Below are 22,219 nucleotides of genomic sequence, written 5' to 3' on the forward strand. Positions count from 1 at the left end.
CTGTAATTCTGCTGTGTTCGACATACCAACTTCAGGAGCTGTAAAGCAGTATGAGAAAGTCATGGATAATACTCTGAAAATGACCAGAAGAGAGCCAGAACCAGAACAGAGCCAATGGGGCTAGTGCAAGAAGCTGAGAATTTCAATGAGGGAGTGGTCCACACGGTTAAAGGTCATTATATTTCTTACAAAACCATACTCTGGAGTTCCTATTCATCCCCATGGTAGTACTGTGTTGGCTGGAATTATAAATAAGGGTGATACAGAAACCACAAGAGACCAATTTGTAACTGACCCTAATTTAGCCTTTATCAGCCTTCTAGAAAGACAATGATGTATTTCATTCAGTAAGTCATACTAGTCATCCTAACCATGCTGAAACAAAATTATAAATTTCGAGTGGAACATGTAAAGCCAGGAGACCCTGTGGAGATCACTCTTTCCTTCCACCATGTGAGATAGAGATCAAACTCATGTCTTCAGAGTTGGTGACAAGCACTTTCAGCCAACCTCACTGGCCCCTATAAACCTTTTCTATGAGCAGTCTATCAATGAAGTTTTGAATAATTATTTTATCTATAAACTCCTTGTATTTTGAAGACTGATTAAAATCAGGCATTGTCTTCATTGATAAAGCAATGGTTACATGCTAACAGCTGAGGCTTCTTTATTTGAAATTTTGGATATCAGGTACTTATGGACTGTTCACCTACACATAATCAAGCTTTAGAATGAGTCAGGTGTGTAAATATGAAATTCATCTATGCTTCATATCTATCATACAGACCTTCAATAGTCCAAGTAATTATGTATAATATTTTTTGAAGTTTTTGTTCATGAAACCTAAACTTCAATAGGATAGGTTTTCCTGCTTATAGTGTCAATGCTCAAAATTTTAAATTTTGGAACAATTCAGATTTGTAATTTTCAGGATAAGGACACCTGAAAAAGGCAAAAAATGAAATGCTCTTAGGTTGTTCCTTTCTCCCTTTCAAATGACCAAAAGACCTAAGAAAAGGTAAAGTAGAAAGAACTCTTTTTGTAAGCAAGCACAATTTTATATTCTGTCTACTCACAGCTGCCAATTAGTTTAACATCAACTTCTCAGATTCTCTCAATGATATCCAAAGACACTTGGCATTTATTTAGTAAGTTACATCTTTTAACGATAGTTAACATGAAATTGTTTCTAAGCACATAAAATGGAGAAAAACAAATGCAAATAACTAGTTCCCAGTGTGTGCACACTAGAAAGAATCAAATATAAAAGAATCAAACATTAGCCGATCTAGCCTGGGTGTGAATATCTGGAGGCACGTGCCATAGAAGGGTCCATTTAACTGAGGAAAGCAGGTGAAGCCGGTGAAGTTTTCAGTGAGGTGAGAACAAGGGTGGGTGTTGAGTGAGGAGAGTCAGGGTAGGTGTTCAGTCAAGAGAGTCAGGATGGGTCTTCAGTCAAGAGAGTCAGGGTGGGTGTTGAGTGTGGAAAGCTGGGGTGTGTATTCAGTCAGAAAAAACAAGAGTGGATCCAAGGGAAAGAACTGATGCTACCAGGGTTTAAAGATGGAGAAAAAGAATTTTAAATAAGATTTAAATCAGGACAGAATAAATGCATCAAACAGAGAAAAAACACATTTGCTAAACTAACATTAAAAGCTAAAGTGAAAGTTATGAAACCACCAGTTACATTTTCCACGATCAACTGACTTGCTCATGCCAATTGGACCAAGACAATATACTAGCAGTTGTGTGCAGGTACCAATTTGCACAGACACCAACTGGCACAGATGTGCCTCTTACTGATTCCCGTTCTTATGAATTTTCTTATTAATAATTTCTTATGTATGTGAATCCTTTTTCAAAAAACACTCATGAATCTACAATCTTTTTAGAATTTACTGATCCAAAGTAAACCTCCATTGACCAATGTGTCCTAAGCCTCCACCTCATCTCTAATAGTAGCTTAACTGGCCATTACTCTTTTATATCACTTTACTTTGAGCAGAGTGATATGCTCATATATTTATGAAGTCCCTTAAATACAAGAATCTGTGATTGTATTATTCTCAATATACAAAGGAAAATAAAAGCTGGATAAAGTTCTAAAGCAAAATGAGTTCTTTTCTAAATTTTGAAATGGTTAAAAAAAAATTGACAATTTGACCATAATACATGTTGATTTAACTCCTTTATCATTTATTCTTTTGGCAAACATCAGATAATATAGGCAAAGCTATCTTGCTCATAATAGTTACACATTCTTTGTTTTACTTTTTACAGGCTATAAACATATGTAAGTGGATAAAATTCTTGGCTGAAGACAAATTCCAGAATTTTGACATACACATTTCCAATCAGGACTAAAAAAAGCTCATGGGATTCCCATTATACCACCACTACCACCACCAGCAACAGCAGCAGCAAATTTAATTTGAATTATGTTGTTTCTAAATTAACATCTGCATATTTAAAAGGTTTTTTTTTTTCATTTAAAACTAAAATGGTAGAAGTTGGCCATTCACTTTATTCATAAATATACTGGCCATTTTAAAATAAAATATATACACAAAAAACAGAAATACATAATTAAGTACATTTAAATTCTTGTCAAAACATTAATGCATTACTTTAGACTATCTTTGTTGAAAATGTAATTTGCAATGACTAGGTTTAATATTTTGTTTTGTTAATCCTCAATGCGATATTTTAACATGAAGATAACATTACTTCAAAATAAACACAAAGCATTCAATTTACAACTTCATTCTTTTGTAAATTTCAGAAGAAAAAAAAAAAGATCAGAAGTTACAAAGCAGGCACCCTTTAGAACACACTGTGTAGGAGGCAGAGGAAGTTTTAGTCTGCTGGAATGATCTCAAAAGTCCTGACTTGCTCTGCTGACCACAGTCTCTACCATATTGCCAGTGTTACCTACTTCATAAGCCCATTATTTTTTCATAGACTGTATACATGGATCAAAAGTCCAAATATTATAAACGTGATGCTCAATCTTATTATATTTCTAACGTGGAAAAAAATAGATCAAACCAAAAAGTTTCATTTTCATGAATTTGTGTTTTTGTTGTTGGTGGTGGTGGTGGTGCTAGAAAGTAAACCTCAAGCCTCATGCATGATAAATGATAAGCTGTGTCCCCATCCCATGGTACTGTGCTACGTAAGCATAGCAGACACACTTCTGCATGTGGGTACAACTCTCCTACAAAGAATAGTTAGAAGTGATTTGGAATCCAAGTTACATAAATCACTCCAAATGTTCTGTACTGATTTTCAGTTCCAGGCTCCTGAACAGTGGCCTTAAAATTTACCTATGTATATACAATATAATAATTAAATATTTGAGTGAAAAAAAAAAAGTGATACGGTAGGTAACACAATAATCCATAGCCAGGGCTTTCTTTGCTTCCTAGAAAATGAGTGCAAGCAGAGACCCTGTTAGGACAAACTGGAAAGGGGAAGGCATAGGAAGAATGTGATCATGGCCGCTTCTGCATTACTAAAGCACCACCTTGCATAGGTGAGCAACAAGAGGCCACTGGATCTCTCTCAGTGGAAAAAGGCTCTAGGGAAAGCAAAACCACTGAGAAGTGATGGAGAAAATGCAGGAAAATGTAAAAATTCTTAGTTGTGATGAGAATAAAGATACAAAGTATCTCCAGCCTCAAGCTGAAAAAACAGCAATACCTAAGTTGGTCTTTCTAAAGCTATACACACAGTAAAGGACAATCTTCAATTTGTTACAAAGTTTGAAAACAGACACAATGAACACCTACTTACCACTGATTTTGTCTCATTTCTTTGAACATAACTGATTCTCATGTAAGTATTCAAAACTTCCTAGTAGTAGTTTCTCCTTGGCTGCAGAGATGTACTACATAACAAGCTTCACCTTGCTGATCCTAGTAATACCAAAGTTACTATGATCATGCTCATTTTATAATAAACTTGCTGACACTACAATATGTTCCTACCATGACAGAGACAAAGTCTCTGTACTTTAAAAAAAATTACAACAAAATACTTAGTTTAGGAATATAAAGTTGTGGGGCCAAAATTTATTCAAAATCAGAATGTCCAGGATAACTAAAACTCATTAGTTAGAAGTGTAACATCTTAGAATAATGTTCTCCACAATAGACTTAAAGTTGTAGGAATGCCACTAAGAGGGCACTGGTTAAAGTTAATCCGATGTATTTCTAAAATCCTGTTAGCAAGCTTATTCATAAATGTGACTTAAGGTAGCTGTGTTTTTCAGCAGCATTTACAACAATCTAGCACTTGATAGGAATATGCAGATTGGCACACTCTACAAAACACAGTGTAACATTTTGTAAACTAGCTGCAATTTTCAGTAGCTGAGTTCACCAACCGTGTGACAGAATTATAATGTTCTCCTAAGCCATATGCATGCCTCATGTATCTGAAATAGAAAAAGAGAGAAATAAGTCGTTTTGAGGAGGTATTCACTACATGTAAACCTATATAGCATACATACATACATAACTAAGCACCCTGAATGTCCCAATCCACAGAGGTATCATTAACTGACAATATGAGCATATTCATTATGAGTTCAACATCATGTCACAAGTGTTAGCAAGTCGTCCAATCACTAGAGGAGCAAAGACTGAGATGCTAATGGCTTAATGAGCTCAAAGTTTCACTATAATGATAAGAATAGTTAACACACATGTGCACACACACACACACATGCACTCACACATGCAAGCTCACACACACACACACACACACAAAGCACACAGACACAGACACAGGCACGCACGCGCGCACACACACACACACACACACACACACACACACACACACACCATATACACAAGAAACAGGAAAATAAACACTCCATATTGAATTTGAGGAGCCAATTCTCAATCATGCAAATACATTTACAACATGAAGGGCTGTTTGAACAACCCCACCTTTTGTGCCATTTAAACTTAATTATGTCAATGTGAGCAACACACAAAACTAGCCTGAAATTTTATAGCCCTTTGAAAGGACTTTCTTCTTAGCTCATACAAAAAAAAAAAAAAAAAAAAAAAAAAAAAAATCAATAGTCTAAGCAATTATGTAAATCAGATATTCTGATGCTATTTCTGATTGCCTTTAACATAAACAGAATTAACTTAGCATTTTGATTAGTCAGTACATACAACCCAAAATCTCTTCACATTTCTTTTTGTCTGAATTATGAAAAATAAAATAGTAAAGCTTCCTAGGTACTTACACTAGTATTAAAGGATTCTTTGGATACTCTTCACCAACTACAATAGGAGGAGCATCTGCTTGTAGTATCTCAATTGGTGTTTGTAAAATGTGAGACAGAGCTCTTAGCTATAGGGGGAAAAATGGATTAGCAAGAGAAACAAAATTGCAAATCTTGCTCAAATCACAACTACTGAAGTACATACACAGAACACAGTAGTCAGAGCAAAGATGTGCTCTGTTCATAATAGTGCCACGAACTCAAGGGAGTAGACACTTAGTATTTGCTGAATTGATGAAAAAATCAAAAATACATAAATGCATAGGTAACTAAAAGAGTACATCAAAGGCAGCAGTTTCTCAAGCCTTGGACATAGAATAGCTTTGTAAAAATACCAACGTCATATTTGGTAAAGTGGGTGAAGAGTAGACTGTGATTATTATACCAGTCTCTGGGGTTGAAAACATTCCATTTGTCATAATGATACAATTTTTAAATACTAGTGGCTAAGCATCAGACCAAACCATTCCTGGCCAAGGATCTGGCAAAACATGAGGTTTCTTTTAAAAGCTTCTCAGATGATGCTGATGCAGTCAGCAACAAGAACAAGGTATGTATGTGAACTACTCTGGCCTGTGATGGAATCTCTATCTGGTCAGTATGCTGTACTACCTTAATTTTATAACATACAGTATAACCTTAGAGCTTAAAGCCTAATGAATAATAGCCACTAATAAAGCAATGTTAATGGCCACTGATATGCTATAACTAAGCACTACACTCATGTATATACTTCATGTGAATTAATTCATCCAGTCTTCCTAATAACTTCATGGAACTGATGAGTTGGTTTGGGTTTGTTTTTTGTTTTTGGTTTTTTTTGTTGTTGTTTTTTGGGGGGAGGAGCTTGTCTGTTTGTTGATGTGGTCCAGCTGGTTGAGAAATAGCTATGTAAACAAGGCTGGCTTCAACTTGCAGAGGTCCTCTGCCTCTGCCTCCCAAATACTAGTGTTACAGGTATGAGCTACCACACCCACTTGACTGTTATTTTTTAACACCTGGAATCTGAAGTAGGATGATAAAAGACTTCTCTGGGTCAAACAAAAAATTAAATGACCCAGTTGAACTGAGGAAGCTGACTGACTCTAGAACCCGAATTCATACCCAAATCCATCACTGCCAGTCTTCCAACATGGATTGCTAATTTATACATCAGCCCAATTACAAAAGTTACACCAAGAACATAGAACCTTTATGAGGTTTCCAATGGATGTTAAAAATTACTTCAGGAATATGAAAAGGATTCTATGCTACATAAAAAAATTAGAATAAAATCCCCATATTCTTTTGCAAAATAGTCCTTTGAAACACATTATTTTATTGGTTTTGTTTTGTTTTGTTTTTTTTAAACTAGCAATATCTTCAAAAAGCCATATAATAGAGCCAGTGAGATGGCATAGCAGGTTGAGGACCTTGCCACCAACCAGACTACTTGCGTTTAATGCAAGTGGTGGAAAGAGAACATCAATTCCTGAAAAGTTTTCCTCTAACTACAGTAAGTGTACTGTGGCACTCATGTGAACACTCACACACACACAATCAGATTTTCTTTGGCTCAATTTTATAATATATATTTTTCCCACTGTGAAAACAACTTGTACTTCAAAGGAATTCACAAGCAATGAATGAGCAAATATCCTTCCAGATGTTTTTAACAACTGTCTCAATTAAATTATCTCAATTTAACAGAATTAAGTCTCCAGTACCATCATATTACTTAGTGAACCTTTTGAAGTAGTTCAAGTTTCTTTATTCCTGCCATCACAAAGCTAGTAGAACAATCGTAGAATGTCTGAGTCAGGAGACAAAACTAATGCGGACAGTTCCCTCTGGTGGAGAGGTCCAACTACAGCATTGTATTTAAGAATGATTGCAAAGAATTTCCCCTCTCATCTTCAAACAGTTTAAAAGGTCTTCAGAGGCATAAACTACTAAAGACAACTAGCCACTTTTATATAATACTAGCACTGCTAGAGTCATTCACCTGCCATCTTAGTTCACAAACTCTTGTGTATCAGGTACTCCCTACCTTAGTTACTGTCACAGTATTCTACTGAATACAAGAGGTCTTACTGAGTCATTTCAAACTAGTGGTCAAGAAGTTGGATGACTCACCCAAGGCATAAATGAAAAGTCAGAACATGAGCCTAGGAGTTGCCTCGTCATCCTTTCTCTACCAACCAAGACTGCTTGTCACCACCAGGCCTAACTGAAAGCTTTGTAGTCAAGCAAGGTTAACAGTAAATTTTAAAATGAGCTCAAGGAAGTATGTTAAGCTTCTATGTGTGTCTGAATATATTCTTTTCTTAAACAACAATATTAATGCATCAATTTACTGCCTTTAAGTAATACACTAACACACAGGAATTCAACAGATAATTGGAACAAATGTGCTACGGTAAGATTTATTCAAAGTAAAATTTTCATTTTGCATACCCTAGGCTGATCTAAACTCTTCCTCCTCTGGCCTCAGCCTCCCTAGTGATGGGATTACAGGCACTTAATTCTGACCCTGGTTCATTTCTATTTCTGGTATGAAGAGAAAGTTATTTTTCCAACACTGATCTACTAGATTAAAATTGACTTTCATGGAATAAAATCTACAATTTTTCTTTCGTTTTTCTTTGTTTTTTTAAACAGGGTTTCTCCTTATGTAACCCAGGCTAGCATCCAACAATGCCTCTCAACTGCTTGATGTGTACCACATCAAGTCTTAATTTTTTTAGATACAGAAATATCAAACAGATTGACCGTATAAGCATCACGAATGAAAACATTCAGATGAGCCAGGCAGTAGTAGCTCATGCCTTTAACCCCAGCACTTGGGAAGCAGAGGTAGTTGATAGCCTGGTTAACAAGAGTTAGTTTCAGGACAGGCTCCAAAGCTGCATAGGGAAACCCTGTCTCAAAAAACACCAGCTTCTGTAAGTCACAATTACAACACTGGGCTACTTAAGATGAATTCGTGCTTCACTTACTCAAAGGTACATGGTCGAATCCCAGGGACAAGAATGTGTAACTCTTTCCTTGTCATTAGAGAAACGGCAAAAGTAGAAAGATAAAGGCATCTTCAAAGAGATACTGGGTTTAGCTGAAAAAAACTGTGAAAACTACAAGTGGGATTCATAAATGGTTTAACACCTACAACCGCTATGCACTCATACACTTACCTCAAGCTGACCTCCCCATGCCGCTGTGTTTACAATATCATCACAGTATTTTCCAAATTCTTCTGTAGAGAACACATCAGAGTTTTTAATAATGTCATCACACAATCCTTGATGAGAACAACTCCTTTCTGTATCACATCCTTTTAAAAATGTAATCTACTTCCCAGTTGTACATTAAACACACCCAACCCAACTTTCCAACTTCTTTCTATCCAAGAGCAAAGCATTTCTACTTCCCACCTTCAACTTGGGACTCAGAGGTATCCTCATCTAATGCAATGACTCCTAAAAATGTCAACAAATTCACTATTCTCACAAGTGTTCTAAAGCCAAAATTGAATACAAGGTTAAAATATATAGCCTTTCTATAATTAGGCTTACTGTAAGAGCCTATAGAGTGAAAGTACAAATGAGTTTGATCTTCGCAGGAGTAGCAGCAAATAGTTCCTCGGCTTGTCATTTAACATATCTTTACATGATTTGTATCAGTGTCACTTTTAGTAAAGGGAAGAGATTTTTCTGAATCTCTGAAAGAAGTAAAAGACCTAACCTCTGAGTTTACAATAGGCCTATTATTGTACACATACACTTTCAAATGCACCATATTCAAATGGTTTTGCTAAACATGAGATAGAGAAATGGCCCAGCAGGAAATAGCATTTGCTGCTTGTTCTTCCAGAGAACCTGGGGTTAAATTCCCAGCACCCATGAGAGTGCTCACATCTGTCTGTAATTCCAGTTACAAGTAATCTGATATCCTCTTCTGGTCTTCAAGGACATAGGCTCATACACGGTGCATAGATATACATGTAGGCAAAATATCCATACACATAAAATGAGGCCAAGCATCCTTCCTATTCAAGGAAGGGAAGAAAAGCTATGACAATTAAAAGACAAATATGCCCCATATGTTAATCTGTTTTATAGTAAGTCTACATTTTCAAAACAGTACCTAGAATACCAGGCCCTTCAATAAAAATTTACTGAATGAATAAACTAAAATTTTTGACTTTCTGATACATCAATTAAATGATCTACCACTAGCAGTGTTGTGTAGACACGTTTAAGAATTCTGATATGTGCAGTCACCCTTGAGATGTATCTCTAGATACCTAACATACGCCTCGTTCACCACTGCCTGTGCTCATTCTGTCCACTCTGTGCTCTTCCATGGAAGGCAGACTCCATTTAAGAAAATCAGCCTGCACCATCCCTTCCCCAGCCCCTCCTGGCCACACGACCCACTCTAGTGGAAACTGCCATATCAAAACCAGATGCACTAACAAAATGCAATGAAGACAGCTACACCACCTGGAGTATACATATTTCCTGTGTTGGGGTTGGTTAAAAATGGCAGGAAGTCTTCAGAATGGCTCTGCATGTACTCAGCAGTCTGCTTCCGCAGGGCAGCCACAGTCAGAGCACAGTTCTGCTCTCTCAGCTGGTCCTCAAGCGCTCCATACATACAATGACCATCAGACGGAATTTGCTTAATTTCCAATTCTCTGGCTGCCAATATCTGAGCAAGTTTTTCACTCTCTACATGTCTGGCTCCAGATAAGTTCTCAATTTCAGCCTCAGCTATTCTTTCTTCCCGCTCTTTTTCCAACGCAGCCTTTTTTTCCTAGGACAAGAATATAGGAAGGTCAATTAATAATATTAAATTCACATTTTGAAATTTTTTGCCATTTTCTCTCTCCCACAAGCATTGTCATTTTGATCACCTCACTATTTCAGAACTTTCTAACTACAGTCATTAAAGGAAAATTACCACTGGCCCCCACATTTTCAGCACCTCACTATGTACCAGCATATAAAAAAAGCCTTTCTATAGGCAGATGCAGTAGACTAGGTCTACGGTTCTACTTGGAAAGCTGATACAGAAAGATGGCATGCTTGAGGACAGCTTGGGCTACTGAGTTCCAGTCCAGCCTGGTCTGCAATGTCTCATAAACAAAACAAAAGGGTGGCAAGTAAAAAGACTAGAAAAGCAAGGGGGAGGGAAAGAGAAAAAGAAACTTGAAAGGAGACCTTCTTATGAAATCTGATTGTTTACTTGCTAGCCTATACTCTCCATCCTTTAGGATTACTGGCATTTGCAACTACAACTGTCCTCATAAGGTCTATTTAAAAACATGTCAACAACTTGACTAGCTGATTTCAAAGTACTGTCTTAGTATTCAGTTGCCCTGAGGGTAATGGCCCACACCTTTAAATCCAGCACCTGGAAAACAGAGGCACTCAAATCTCTGTGAGTTTGAGGCCAGCCTGGTCTACATAGTATGTTTCAGGACAGCTAGCACTACAGAATAAAACACTATCAAAAATATTAAAAAGATTCAGCTGTCCTCAGCCTTAAAGTACTGATCATAATTAAGCCCAAACAAACCCAAGTTTTATCACTCTGCCACAGTGGAGTCACTATGTTAAAACCACCAGAAGGGTTCAGACAGATACTACTTTGATCTGTTTTCTTAAAGTGGATAACATCTATACATATAGTTAATTAAGTAATAGATTTTTAAAAAGCCTGCTTACATATAATTCAAGTATTACAGTAGACTAAAATCCCTCTAAATCCTAGTATTCTCTAAAGCTCTGGTACATATCCTTCCAGATTCTTCTTCTATGCACTGTAATAAACACAATACAATTACAAAAATGATGACACATCCTTTGTAACAAAAATGACATTATTGTTTATATAGCATAATTTGCTTTCTTACTTAAACAAGGAAATAGGAATTCTTGAGATTTTTCCCAAGACTGCATATCCAAGAATGCTGTAGAGTTCAGTGAAGTCAACAAGAGATTTGTCAGTGAGTGCAGTGGGAAATTGCTGGGGTGGGGAGTGGGGCACAAAGGAAAACATCCCCAATAGTTGAACTAGTAAGAATCACAAGCCAGAGAATATCCACGTTTCATAGCTAAAAACAATTAATAGAACTAGCATATAAGAGGAAAGTATCAAGGGATGAGAATGCTGGCTAAAAACAGGTCTGTCATTAATAAATATTGTTTGTGCTAATATAGTACTATCACAACATTTATAGTTCTTTCTGGATAGTAGAACAGTGTTGTTGTTGGGTTATCATTGTGCTTTACAACTTTCTAATCTCAGCCACAGGTGTATATATGCACTTGAAGGGAAAACTGCCTTTCAAGAGAAAAAAAAACTCATTAACTTGGCAACCCCACCTCACCCCCCCACTCCCCCCACCCACATCCCACCCCACCCCCACAAGCACCCCCAGACAGTTTCTCTGTGTAGCTTTATAGACCAGGCTGGCCTTGAACTCACAGAGATCCACCTACCTCTGCCTTCGGAGTCCTGGGAGTAAAGGCATGAGCCTCCACCACCCAGTCAGCAATTTTTTTTTAACTTACGTTATTGTATAATATCAGTACTTAGTCCTATGTATGCCTGTACTCCAAACGCATATAGTTCCCAGAAACCAGAAGAGGGAGGGGTGTGGGGGGGGGAGATGGAGAGAGAGAGATGCCCAGAACTAAAGTTATAGGTGTGTGTGTGTGTGTGTGTGTGTGTGTGTGTGTGTGTGTGACAGAGAGAGAGATTCCCCAGAACTAAAGTTATAGATGAGTGAGTGTGTGTGTGTGTGAGAGAGAAAGAGAAAGAGAGACACAGAGAGAGAGAGAGAGAGAGAGAGAGAGAGAGAGAGAGAGAGAGATTCCCAGAACTAGTTATAGATGAGTGAGTGAGTGAGTGTGTGTGTCTGTCTGTCTGTCATATCCCCAGAGCTAAAGTCACAGATGACTATAAACCACCGTCCGAGGTCCTCAGGAAGAGCAGCCAGTGCTCTTAGCCACTAAACCATCTTTAAGCCCCTGAAAAATTTTGATTTAGTAAATTACAGAGGGGAAAAAAATGGTAAAGCAATTTTAACAAAAGGTAAGGACTTTCATACTCTAACTTCAATCCCCCTGGGGCAGAACAGGAAGGCACAATTCAATACACTGAATGACTGCCATGATGTGCCACATGAGAAAACTTAAAATGTTCTTTTGTGGATTAAAGACCCTGGATCAAACAAAAGCAGTAATAGCTCACTAACAAAACATAGACCAGCATAGGGTTTCTCTTCCAGCTTGAAGCACGAGAAAAGCAGTATGATTTACCTCACTGTTAACTACAACTGCATCTGCATATAAAATCTTAAAACACAAGGTGGCACTATTACTTTATAAAAGCCTAAAACCAGTTTCAGAGGGGAGAGAAAAAGTAAGCACCTTAGGCATCATCTAATTCAAAACACTCATTTCCCTCTTCTGAGGAAACAGCATGAAGATAGATTTCCAAAGGCCATACAGCTGGTTAGAGCAGGGGACTGGGGATAGTACACAGTGCTCCTTCTATGCAGGCACCTGAATCAGAATAATGGTTGGAGCAGATGGCAGCTGGAGATAATGTCATTTACTTTTTTTTTCTTTTGCTACTTTTAACATGTTAACAGAGCCCCAAGTGTCTCTCAAGTGAAAGGCATTCTGGTGTGAATCACTGTCATTAATAGCATCCCATACAGTTAATTCTTTATTATTCCAATTTCTCACAAGTTTGGATACTTTTACTGCCTGTATCATCTCGAGCGGAGAGAAGAGAAAGAGACCCTTGCAACTGATTTCTCAAAACATACACAGAAATGTAGTGTGCAGGCCAGCAAACTGACCTTACAAAATGCTGGACGTGGAGAAAGAGTTTTTCTTCCACAGAGTCTCTGAACCTAGAGGACAAGCTGTCACCCAAAAGCCCATCCCTAAATGAACTGGTCATTCACTTTTTTTTTAACTGACAGAATGAAACTTCATTCTATCCTCCCAACCTGTAAGTCTCTTAAATACTAATTTCTTTGTATATCTTTTCTTGCCTAATGATCTGCTTCATAACTAAAAAGCAAATGAGTTTTCATTCAGTCAATCAGGTGAGAAATTCATTGGCTTCTTGTCTCTGTGGGAGTTTCCAACATTAGGTACTTTCCTACAATGATAATCCTAGAGACAGACTGGTAATAAAGTTTAATTAAAAAAAAAAAAACAGATGGAAGACAAGAGCATGGAACTCACAAACACATTGCGAGCACAACTAGAGTCATGTTGATTTGGGCACTAGTCCAGGTCTATATTAAACTTTCCCTCTCATTGTGATAACCTAGGTCTCATCTTTCTCATTTGAGAACAAAGAAACTAAATCTCATTCTACCTCTCAAGTTCCTTATTTTTGGAAATCAATTATTTTACTTCTACCTTTTTTCTTTTTTTTTTGGTCGAGGTGGGGAAGTTGAAGCAGTTGGTTCTCTACATCCACCATGTGGGTTCCAGGGATTGAAGTCCTCAGGCTAAGCAGCAATCAACTTTATCCACTGAGTCATCTTGCTAGACTCAAATTCCTCATTTTAATAAAATGCCCCCACGTTTCTCCAAATTAAAAGTAACAGACTTATGATAAATCACCACAAAATTGCCATGCTTTTCATCCAGAATTGTCTTTCTACCAAAAAAAACAAACAACAACAACAACAAAAAAAAAAAAAAAAAAAAAGACCACCAGTGGTTAACCGGCTTCTAAATAACTTAATGTCAAATTTGCCCATTCTGAATTCAGTTTTCATTCTATTAGGCATTATGAAAATTTAGTGTTCTCTGCTCCAAAAGCTCACAAGATTAACAAAGCAAAAAACTGGGAACTATTTTCTCTGCCAAGTGATAAAGCAGCAGACTATAAATATTACTAAAATTTTCAGAGTATAGTTGGAAAATGTATTAATTTCAGATAGGAGAGAAGTAACAAACTTTTAAGGAGGTTAAATCTAGGTATGCATAAACAGGTATCGATCAACAGAGAAGATACAGCCTTGATTTTTAGAAATAAACAGGCTAACATTAAATGAAGCAATTAATAAGTTCAAATAATTTTTTAGACTTGTTATGTTAATGGCACACAAAATACCTGTTTTTGATGCACAGAAGAAAAGTGACAATTGTGGGACCATGACAAAAAGAATGGCTACCATAAATAAGGAGTTGAAACAGAGTAGCCCTTCAAGATAGCATGAGCTCTAAATGATTCTTTGAAATTCACAATGGTAATATTAGCGAAGAGTAAAATTCCATATGACTATGCTAAATATTTGACTATTTGCAACATAGCTTTCATATAGAAAGAGACAGTGTCACGGGCCTCACTTTTTAAGAGGCATATGATACACTTAAAAAGGTAAATGTTATCATTTATTGACACGAGTTCTCCAGGCCTTTATTAATGGTCCTGGACAGTCTATTATTTAATACTGATAATAGTCCTATGACATAGGTATTATTTTCCCCTACCTACTACTGAAACTGAATGCAAAGTCATGAAAGTAAGTGAAATGCAAACCTTGCCTGGAGTTGGGGAGCAGCCTAGGGCTGTCTGACCCTCAAAAGCACAATTTTAAAAAAGGGAAAACACCTGTTCTGACACTAAACTTCCATGCTTTACTATATAATGTACTTAAGAAAAACACTATGAAACATGCACTTAGATCTAATGCTGTATCTCATTCCCAGATGTGTTTGTATTGTGTTATTTCTCCTGTGTAGAATATCTTGTCTAAACATTTATTTTTCCTTCAAATTATAACACATCATTAATACCTGACATAATGAAGCTTCCCTTCTCTGATTTTTTAGTGTAACTAGCCATTATATAAATACCAATATAAGGGGCTGGAGAGATGGCTCAGTGGTTAAGAGCACTGACTGTTCTTCCAGAGGCCTTAGTTCAATTCCTGGCAACCACATAGTGGTTCACAACCATCTTGAATGAGATCTGGTCCCCTCTGCTGGCATGCAGGCAGAAGACTGTATACATAATAAATAAAATCTTTTTAAAAAATAAATAAATACCAATATAATTCTCTGAGAACTCTGGATCTCTGCTGTTCTAATGTACTTCTAAGTTCAAAACTTCACTTTACCCCCGAGCACTAATTGTTTTAAAATATTTTTTAAAGTTTATTTTTTAATTTTGTCTACCTGTTTTTGTGTGGTACTTATGTGCATGTAACTGCAGGTTCCCATGGAGACCAGAGGCATCAGATCTCCCTGAAGCTGGAGTTGTAGATGGTTATGAGCAGTCCCACAAAGGAGCTGGGAACCAAACTAAAGTTGCTTAAGAGTGGTCTGAGCACTTGTCCACTAAGCCATCTTTCCAGCCCTCAAGTACTAATATTTAAACAGGGTTGTGCATTAGTCATATGACCACAGATTTTGAAATTTCTAAATTTTCAATATTGTATTTGTCTAAGAGAAAACAGTTCCTTGCCTCCCCGTTTCCTGCAAGAACTGCAAACTAGACATCTTATTTTTCGTTGTCTTATATTTACTATCTTCTCTACAAGGTAAGGAAAGAAAAACATACCTCACAATATTATTGTCAGGGTTAAATGAGATTTTAATATAAATAACTTAGAATATCATCTGATATATGGCAAGCACTTATTAGACATTAGTTCAGGTCCCTAAACAAGGAACTCCATTTTTTTTTAATCTTTTCTTATACAATACTGAAGGAAGTATTGAGCACTAGCTTATACACTTGGTGATATGATTTTCATACCCGTCTCTTTTGTGCTTTTGAAATCCGAGGTGGTTGATTCTCAAGTACCAAGTCTGAAATGTTAACAGCAACAGAATCTATCTGAAGGAAAAACATTAAAAAAAAAAAGAAAGAAAGAAAAGAAATCAGTAAAAAAGTGTTAAACTTATTGGAAGTGTTAAGCTACTAAATTATTACTAAGAAGTAAAAATATTTCCAATCCCTTATTTCCAGTTTGAGCAGCAGCGCTAGACACAGTATTATATAGTATGGTTTTGTCACCTTTCTCTACTTCCATGGATGCATTTGTAAACTTGCCAAGATTTTTCATAGCTCTCCAAAGACATGGCTCATTCCTGCATGCTTTTGGTCCTTCTGAACCTACTCCATTACTCTAACTACCTTACTTTCATTTCAGGGCACCTGTCTTGTCCCTGAATGCTGACATATAAAATACAGTTTGTGCTCATAACTACCTTCATGCTCTTAAAGGTGACTCCAGAGTCACTTCCCCATGTTAACTGGCCAAAACTTAATGAGGACTAATTCTTGAGACTAGAAAAACTGAGCAATTTCTATCTTATCCTAGCTATAAACTGTTAACTTCATTAACAATTGCAATAGGTCCTAAAATTGAAATGGTAACATTTTTAAAGAAAAACTTAGCCTTCTATTTGGATAAGCAGCTAGTACCTCATGACTTTAAGTCAAGCTAGTTTTTAGTATGATAAATATATGACCCAAAGAAGCTGCAACAGATGCAAGTGACAAAATTACCAAAATCTGATAGACTTCAAGTAGTTTAACAACTTCACTGAATCTATTATTTTGCATTTTTTTTAAATTCTGCCAAAATTCACATCATATTGACAAAAAAACAATTCAGATTAAGGTAGAGACTAAAAAGAAAACAAGTTTAAGTTAATGAAAAGGAAGACAAGGCAGACTAGAGAATTTGCATCTTAGCGGGTAAGTGAAATATGGTTAAGAATCAAACTTTTCTTTCTCTTTGAAAATCTTGAAACTGAAAGCCTAAGAGAGCAAACAAAACATCCTGCTACTGGAAAACACAGGAGACAATTAGGAACAGCACAATCCTGACATGACAGAACACTTAACTGTGTGTGTGTGCACATGTCAAACAGCATATGGAGGTCAGAGGACAACTTATGAGAGTCAATTTTCTCTTTCTTACGTGGAGGTTCTAGGGATAGAACTTGGATATCAGGCTTAACAGCAAGCACCCCTTTACCTGGTGAGCTATAATGGCATTGACGAAAAAAGTTTTCTTGACACTTTGGGTTTTGAGATAAGGGTCTTGCTATGTAGCCCAGGCTGGCTTCAAACTCACAAACTCCTGAGTGCTGGGCCTATAGGGATGTACTACCATGCCAAGCTGGAGATAAAAGTATTTTAACAGTAAGAGAGGCCACAAACATGATGGCTGGGTAATGAAATTAAAGATTTTGAAACTATATTTAATACTCTGTGTAAATGGACACGAAGACACTCTACCCTTGTCTACAGAACAAAAGTGAATGAAAACTTATGGAAGATGAGATCTTGCATAGAACTAAGAAATTCCTAACAACAGTTAACTAAAGTTGCGGAATATATGACTCTTCATCTCCAAAACCTATGCAACAAATTACTATGTTACCCAAAGGTATAAAGATAGCCTGGTTTTGTTTTTGTTTGGTTGGTTAGTTTTTGAGAAAGAGTTTCTCTGTGTAGCTCTGGCTGTTCTAGAACTCACTCTCAAGACCAGGCTGGCCTTGAACTCAGATCCAACTGCCTCTGCCTCCCAAGTGTGGGATTAAAGATGTTTGCCAGTCACTGCCCAATTGATGGCCTAGTTTTGAATTCTAGCTTTTGGCATTCAGTAGCTATTATGACTTTAAGATAAAGATCTTAAATCTTTCTAAGTGTGTTTCCTACTGGAAAAGTGTGATTATCTACATTTATTTTACAGGTATTATTTACAGTATTACTGACAATTAACTGAAATACTAGATACCATACAGTGAACAAAGTGGCTGGCATATACCACTAGGTCGAATGATAAACACTGAAAAGATGCATGTTATCGCGGTCCCATTTACACAAGAAGCATCTCTAAAACTTCATTCATTACAACTGGATCACAAAGCACTTTTTATAACTTCAACATGATTTCACATTTGTCACCCCATTTGTTTTTCATAGGAACCTTAACCATACACAAAACAATTGTCACCATGTCGTAAGTGGAGAAATTTATTCTTGGGTTGCTTGAGTAACTTTTCAGAGGCTACATCTTATTCATCAGTAATCCTTGACAAGAAGTCTAGTCTTCCATTGTCCACTCAAGAGAAACCTTCTCTAGAACACTTTATGCTTTACACATTCATCACTAGGTTAAGTAAGTAGTTCCCTCTTTGCTCATCTCCCTTAAAGAAATAATAAACCTGGTCCCAAAATACTGAGGAAATGGAAAGCTAGGTGTGGTGGTGCATCCCAGCACTTGTGAGGCCAAGCCAATAAGATCTAAAGTTCAAGGTTATCCTCTGCTACAAACCCAGATGGTGGCAGCCTGAACTATATAACACTTTGTCTCAAAAAATAGTAACGTTGAAATGTGATGTGTAAATGTGACTGCATGACTTGATTTCACTTCCAATTTTGTGAATGTACACAGTAAGGAGTTCAACAAGCACAGACGGTTGTTTCCAAAGGCTCAGAAACAAGTTTTATTCCCCATACCTTACTCTCCTTCAAAGTCAGCTTCAATTGCTCCAGTTCTTCCCTGTGTTTCTGCTCCATTTCTCGCTCCAACTTAGCTACATCTTCAGTGAGTTGTTTCCTCCTCTTTTTGTCATTTTTGGGAACAGCGTTCTTCATTCCCTGAATTTTGGCTAAAAGGTTACCAAAACCATCGTGTCAGAGCACCAGGAAGAGAGAGCGAACAGCAGGAGTAAGATGTCAAGAGGCATAATTACAGAATGTAATGTAATTATAGAAGCAATTAGTCATGACACAACAATCAGCTACAGAGAAAAAAGCCCGGATGAGGCTTGAGATTCAACATACACCTCTTAAACACAACCGCCATGAATGTTTGGTTTGACGGGGCAAAATAAAGTTAAGAAAAGCAATTATTAAATTGTAAATTACACAACTTCTGCCTCTCAAATAGCTCTTCTGCGACCATAAGAATAAAGAAAAGCAATTCTGAGCACACCATTAAGGTCAAGTGTTCGGAACCAGGCAGGAATGGGAAGGGTGGCAGAGGAGGGCCAAGACCTCGGCCTCCAGGGACATCACCAGCAGCAAAAGCGAAGCACCGCCTCGGGGTGCACTGCAGGCAGCCCAACGGGACACCTCCGAGGACTGCAAACGGGGGTCCGAGAGAGCGGGGAAGGCTGGAGAAGACACACCAAAGTTATCTGCGGGGAAATCCAGGCTGCAGGCCGGTCGCCCCTCCAGGTCCTCGGGGTCACACGCCACGCTCCCAGCCCTGGGTGGGGACGACCTTTAGATTCCCAGCCCCTTTGCCGTCACCTTGCAGCTCCTTCTTCTCCTTGCGATGCCTTCTCACCAGCTGCTCCTCATCGTCCAGCTCTTCTACCAAGGCCTCCTCCATGACGACCAGGTGGCCGGGCACACGCGCCGGACGAGCGGCACACGGCAAGCAGGCCAGCACCTCCCACCCCTCAACCCTCACCCCGGGCGCCATTGGCCGCCGCCAAGGCCCAGCCCCGCCTCAAGGCGGCTCCGGATCCAGGGCTAACCACTGAAACCCGGAGAAGCCGGCATGAGCCAGAGCGCCTGCGCATTCGCACCGCTCTGGACTGCGCGCCGGAAGCTGAGACTCCGCGACGGAACACGCTCCTGGCGCGCGAGTTTCCAAAGCGCCAGGCTACGCGCCAGGCGATTGGCCTTGATGGGAGGCGCGTTGAGATGACGTCACGAACGCGCAGCTTTCAATTTGTGCTTTGAAACATTGAAACATAGTGTTGGTACCCTTCGCTGGGATACGTTGAGGTTTTTGTTTGGGGTGTGTGTGTGTGTGTGTGTGTGTGTGTGTGTGTGTGTGTGTGTGTGTGTGTGTGTGTGTGTGTGTGTGTGTGTGTGTGTGTGTGTGTGTGTGTGTGTGTGTGTGTGTGTGTGTGTGTGTGTGTGTGTGTCTGTGTGTGTGTGTGTGTGTGTGTGTGTGTGTGTGTGTGTGTGTGTGTGTCTGTGTCTGTGTCTGTGTGTGTGTGTGTGTGTGTGTGTCTGTGTGTGTCTCTGTGTCTGTGTGTCTGTGTGTCTGTGTGTGTCTGTCCGTGTGTGTGTGTGTGTGTGTGTCTGTGTCTGTGTGTGTGTGTGTCTGTGTCTCTGTGTGTGTGTGTGTCTGTGTGTCTGTGTGTGTGTGTGTGTGTGTGTGTGTGTGCGTGTGTGCTTTGAAACATTGTTTAGTGTAGATACGTTGAGTTTTTTGTTTGGGGTGTGTGTCTGTGTGTGTCCGTGTGTGTGGGGGGGGGGGGTGTGCGCGCGCCGCGCGCGCGCTTTGAAACATTGTTTAGTGTTGGTACCCTTAGGATACGTTGAGTTTTTTGTTTGGTGTGTGTGTGTGTGTGTGTGTGTGTGTGTGTGTGTGTGTTTAATAAAAGTGTGTTGAGTCCGGGGTGGTGGTGCACACCTTTAATACGTTGAGTTTTTTGTTTGGGGTGTGTGTGTGTGTGTGTGTGTGTGTGTGTTTAATAAAAGTGTGTTGAGTCCCGGGTGGTGGTGCACACCTTTAATACGTTGAGTTTTTTGTTTGGGGTGTGTGTGTGTGTGTGTGTTAACTAATAGGAATGCCTGAAAAAGAACAAAACAAATGAAGTTGAAACAACTATTCTGGAAGGAATGGAAGACAGTTTTCCAGAGATGGACAATGAACTGGGCCTACACTGGATAAAGCTAGTAGGGGTACATTTAAATTCTTGTGAAGAGAAAACATCTAGATGTTTTCTGTTTTCTCCATTTTCAATGTCAGAGGAGGGGAAAGTATCCAGACTACTGAGAAATCAAGTTATGATCGTAAATTTTTTTTCTTGCAACTCTAAATGCTAGAAAACATTGGAATACAAATCATAGAGAAAAGTAGTTTTGATATGAGACCTGTATACCTGCCAAATTTAGAGACTATAGGGATTTATGGAGTTGGACTATATACAGTTTGCATTATAATATAGACACTAGGCTTCAGGGACCAATAAGTTGAACATGGTAATTTGAATGAGAATGCCCCCCACAAAGGCTTACATGTGTGAATTTGTGGTCCCCAGTTAGTGGCACTGTTTGGGTAGGTTTAGGAGCTATGGCATTGGTGGTGAAAGTATGTTATTGGGGGTTGGCTTTTTGATTCCCAGGCTATGTGCCATGCAATTTTGTGGTGGGGTGGTGGTGGTGTGATAATGATGGTGGTGGTTTTGTGACTTTGTAGTTTTTCTATTTCCAGCTTGTGGTTAGAGACATTCAGCTCTTAGGATCTAGATTCTGCTGCTTCTACTCCACCATCATGGACTCTAACCCTCAGGAAATATTTTATTTTGCAAATTGGCTTAATTGTCATGTTTAATCACAACAATAGAATAGTAGCTAGTAAAGCATCAGGAAGAAATTCTCAAATATTCAGTGGTTAAGAAAATATGTCAGAGAACTTTCTCTGAAATTTTTGCTGAATGATGTAGTGAAGCTAATTGAGAACAACAGTTAAATGACTAAAGTGGGAGAAAATTGCATGGAAAAATAATGGTATGGAAAAAAGGGATGAGGCTTGAATAGTTGTATGTAGGATGATGAAATGAAAAATATTTGAAGCTTGGTTCTAAATTTTTCGGTTTATATATTTCTAATCTCAAGAACATGACAAACATTTAATATATTGAGTAAATAAATGCTTTTTTAATTCCTGCCATGTGGTGATGTACTGAGAGGCATGCATATTTTTTAGCTAAATATATATAAAATGCTTTGTCACTGTGGACATGACCATTCAAAATGTTAAGCTTACAAAATTGGGAAACTAAAGATTTATTACTTGTATATTCAGTTAGAGGGAAAATAGCAAGTATATTCAAAATGTTAGCATTGAGAAGAAAACAAGAATTGGGAACAATTCAAGAACTTAACATGTTGTTTTTCAATTTA

General features: G+C 38.1%; 1 protein-coding gene across 4 annotated transcripts in view; it reads right to left on the bottom strand.

Moving 5' to 3' along the window:
• Otud6b (OTU deubiquitinase 6B) overlaps positions 1-19,762 on the bottom strand; it is a 28,314-nt gene extending 8,552 nt beyond the window's left edge. Inside the window, exons 1-7 of one of the 4 annotated variants that reach the window (XM_035439969.1) lie at positions 19,604-19,762; positions 18,806-18,957; positions 16,085-16,165; positions 9,784-10,096; positions 8,473-8,534; positions 5,264-5,370; positions 4,388-4,438 (exon numbers count right to left, since the gene is read on the bottom strand). In XM_035439969.1, coding sequence (XP_035295860.1) covers positions 4,388-4,438; positions 5,264-5,370; positions 8,473-8,534; positions 9,784-10,096; positions 16,085-16,165; positions 18,806-18,957; positions 19,604-19,685 — 848 coding nt within the window. In that variant the 5' untranslated portion in view covers positions 19,686-19,762. Of the gene's footprint in view, positions 1-2,171; positions 4,439-5,263; positions 5,371-8,472; positions 8,535-9,783; positions 10,097-16,084; positions 16,166-18,805; positions 18,958-19,603 lie in introns of those variants that run through there. The other 3 variants (XM_027403547.2, XM_027403550.2, XM_027403549.2) reach the window with 3 other exon arrangements.
• Between the last annotated feature and the right edge of the window lie 2,457 nt (positions 19,763-22,219).

Source organism: Cricetulus griseus, chromosome 2, assembly GCF_003668045.3.
Source record: "Cricetulus griseus strain 17A/GY chromosome 2, alternate assembly CriGri-PICRH-1.0, whole genome shotgun sequence".
Lineage (NCBI taxonomy): Eukaryota > Metazoa > Chordata > Mammalia > Rodentia > Cricetidae > Cricetulus > Cricetulus griseus.